Raw genomic sequence first — 2,709 nt, forward strand, 5'->3', positions numbered from 1 at the left:
TTTCAAAGCTGCTTGCCTTACGAAAATTAAGACATTCAAATTCAGGGGTACAATACTGTATTTTACAAGGGGGTTAAAATTAATTACATATACACAGGGGGAAAAAAATTATAATCATTACCAAAAAAAACCCAAAAAATACACAAGAAAATACAAAAGCCAACACCTCCACGGCAGCACACTCCCTCTTTGTTGTTCATCTCATGGAGCTGCATGTTGCTTTAAAAAGTCAGACTAAGCAATCATGAAAATATCCACTGAGAGTTTCTGGCAAAAGATGAAAAAAATAAAAGGGGGGGGAAAAAAAGGAACTAATAAGCCAAGCAAGTCAAAGGCCCTCCTCCCCTGGAAAGCCAAATTGCCATGACTCGGACTTCCACTTGCCTGCTGCTCTTCACTGCTGCTGCCTGGCATTTCCATGGGCTCATCTCAGGTGTTAAAGGCTTCCTGCTCAGGAGCTGAAGGAAACCGACCCATGCAAGCACAGCACAAGAGAGTCATGCCTTACTCTCCTACAAAGTCTTGCATTAGTCCCACCCACAGCAAAGGGTGCTTCAAACAATCCTTTTCCTCTCTATCCTGCAGAGGATCCTTTTGAAGGCCCGTCTGAAGTCATGGTTGAAAATAGTATAGATGACGGGGTTCAAGGAGCTATTGCAGTAACCGAACCAGAAGAAGAACTTGAAGAGGGTGTCGGGCACGGAGCAGCTCTGGCAGACAGCTGTCAGCGTGTAGGTGAAGAAGAAGGGGAACCAACAGATGACAAAGACCCCGATAACCACTGCCAGCACAAAGGTGAAGCGTTTCTCCCGGTTCTGCCTGCCCCTCCACCGTGACCCTTTGGTGTTCCTCTCCTCCTCTGCCTTCCTGGGTAAACTGTCCCCAGGCTTAATCTGGCTCAGTTTAGTCTTGGTCTTTCCCCTCAACGGTCTCTCTGGCTTCTTACACTGGTTGTTCTCCTGGTGCTCAGAGGAAGAGGTCTCCTCCATGTCTATGCCATTGACCTCTCTCTCCTGCCCACCACCACCTCCTGCTGCCTCCTCCCCATTGAGCTGAGCTGTGGCTGGCAGGTCCTCCTTGTCAGTCAAGCCATTCTGCTTCTTCTCCGGACGCTCTGCCCGCTTGTTGGGTGGTACCCTGGTTCGCCGCTTGGCTATCTGGTAGATGCGCATATAGACCAGGATCATGATGAGGCAGGGGGCAAAGAAGGAGCCAATGCTAGAAGAGATGATGTACCACTTCTCATCATTGATCTTGCACTCTGCCACCCCCTGGTCAGCCTGCTGGCCACTCTTCTTCTCAATGGAGATGAGCGGTGGGAAGGAGATGACAGCCGAGATGATCCAGACAATGAAGATGATGCACTTGATGCGGCGTGGGGTACGCTTGAGGTTGTACTCGATGGCTTGTGTGATGGACCAGTAACGGTCTAGGCTGATGGCACACAAGTGCACGATGGAGGAGGTGCAGAATAGCACATCCAAGGCCAGGTAGATCTCACACCAAACTTTGCCAAAGTACCAGTACCCCATCACCTCGTTTGCCAGGGAGAAAGGGATGACTAGCGTGGCCACCAGGATGTCAGCTGAGGCTAAGGAGACCAGGAAGAGGTTCTGGGGGGCCTTGAGTGCCCGGCTGGTGAAGACAGCAATGATGACCAGGACATTGCCGAAGACGGTGAAGAGCATGAGCAAGCCCGCCAGGCTGATGAGGGTGACGGTGGTGTGCACGGGGTACGGCGTGCCCCAGCCCGGCCCGGCACCGCTGTCGTTGAAGGTCCCGTTGGTGCCGGGAGGAGGGTAGCCCTCCTCCTCCTCCAGCTGCCGCTGGTACTCCATGGAGGAGAAGAAGTGGCCCCTCTCCGTGAACGGGCGCTCCAGGTTAAACATCAACCCCGGCTGCGTGGACACCCCCGCCCTTCGCCCCCTGCCCCACCCGCGCCCAGCCCTACTCCGCGCGGCTCCGCGCTCCTACCGCGACGCTGGCCGGGGCGGGGCTGCGCGGCGGCCGCCAGGGAGGGGCTGCGGGGGCCCGCGGCTCATGCTGGGGCGCTGCCCACCGGGAGCCACGGAGCGGGGCACGGAGCGGGGCGCGGAGCGGAGCACGGCCGGAACTGGGACTGCAGCCGGCGGCGGCTGCTCTGTCTCGCTCGCCGGCGAGCCGCTTTATAGCCCCGGATCAGGCCGGGGCTGCCGCGTCAGCCCCACGTGGGGACCTGCCCCCGGTGCGCGCACACACACACACACGGACACACGCCCCGCGCTCCCCTCGCCGCTCCGCCCCGGCCACCCCTCCCCACTCCCGGCACGGACACATACACCCCCTGCACACTCACCTCCTTCAGTGCTCGCTCCTGCCCGCTCCGCTCGCCCCTTTCTCTGTTTCCCCTTGGACGCTCATCATCTCTCCCAGGAGCGGCTTCAGTCCGCTCCGGAGAGAGAAGCAGCCCCGTGAGGGTGGATGCGCACGGGGGAGGCGGGGCAGCGGCAGTGGGAGCAGGGTGCATCCTGGCGGGGCTGGGCATGCCCGTTCTGCAAGCACTGGGGAGCCCATAGGGCTCCGGGCACCCAGCGAGGTGCATCTGCAGACTGCTTGCGCTGCGCTGGGATTGGAAGCTGGTGCCCCGTCCCGCGCGTTCGTGGGGACACCGACGGGCTCCGCCGCCACGGCTCCGCTCCGGGTGCGCACCCGTGATCGCCGGGAGCACCA

The 2,709-nt window shown here is 58.9% G+C and overlaps 1 protein-coding gene across 1 annotated transcript; it reads right to left on the reverse strand.

The window, feature by feature from the left end:
• Nucleotides 1-309: 309 nt before the first annotated feature.
• Nucleotides 310-1,926, reverse strand: ADRA2A (adrenoceptor alpha 2A). The gene has a single exon (XM_009908154.2). The coding sequence runs from the start codon at nt 1,887-1,889 to the stop codon at nt 555-557; it is 1,335 nt and encodes a 444-aa protein (XP_009906456.1). The 5' UTR covers nt 1,890-1,926; the 3' UTR covers nt 310-554.
• Between the last annotated feature and the right edge of the window lie 783 nt (nt 1,927-2,709).

Source organism: Dryobates pubescens, chromosome 8 (genome assembly GCF_014839835.1).
Source record: "Dryobates pubescens isolate bDryPub1 chromosome 8, bDryPub1.pri, whole genome shotgun sequence".
Taxonomy (NCBI): domain Eukaryota; kingdom Metazoa; phylum Chordata; class Aves; order Piciformes; family Picidae; genus Dryobates; species Dryobates pubescens.

Bases quoted from the DNA above. Each gene is read 5' to 3' on its own strand.
- ADRA2A (XM_009908154.2), bottom strand. From the start codon at position 1,889: ATGTTTAACCTGGAGCGCCCGTTCACGGAGAGGGGCCACTTCTTCTCC.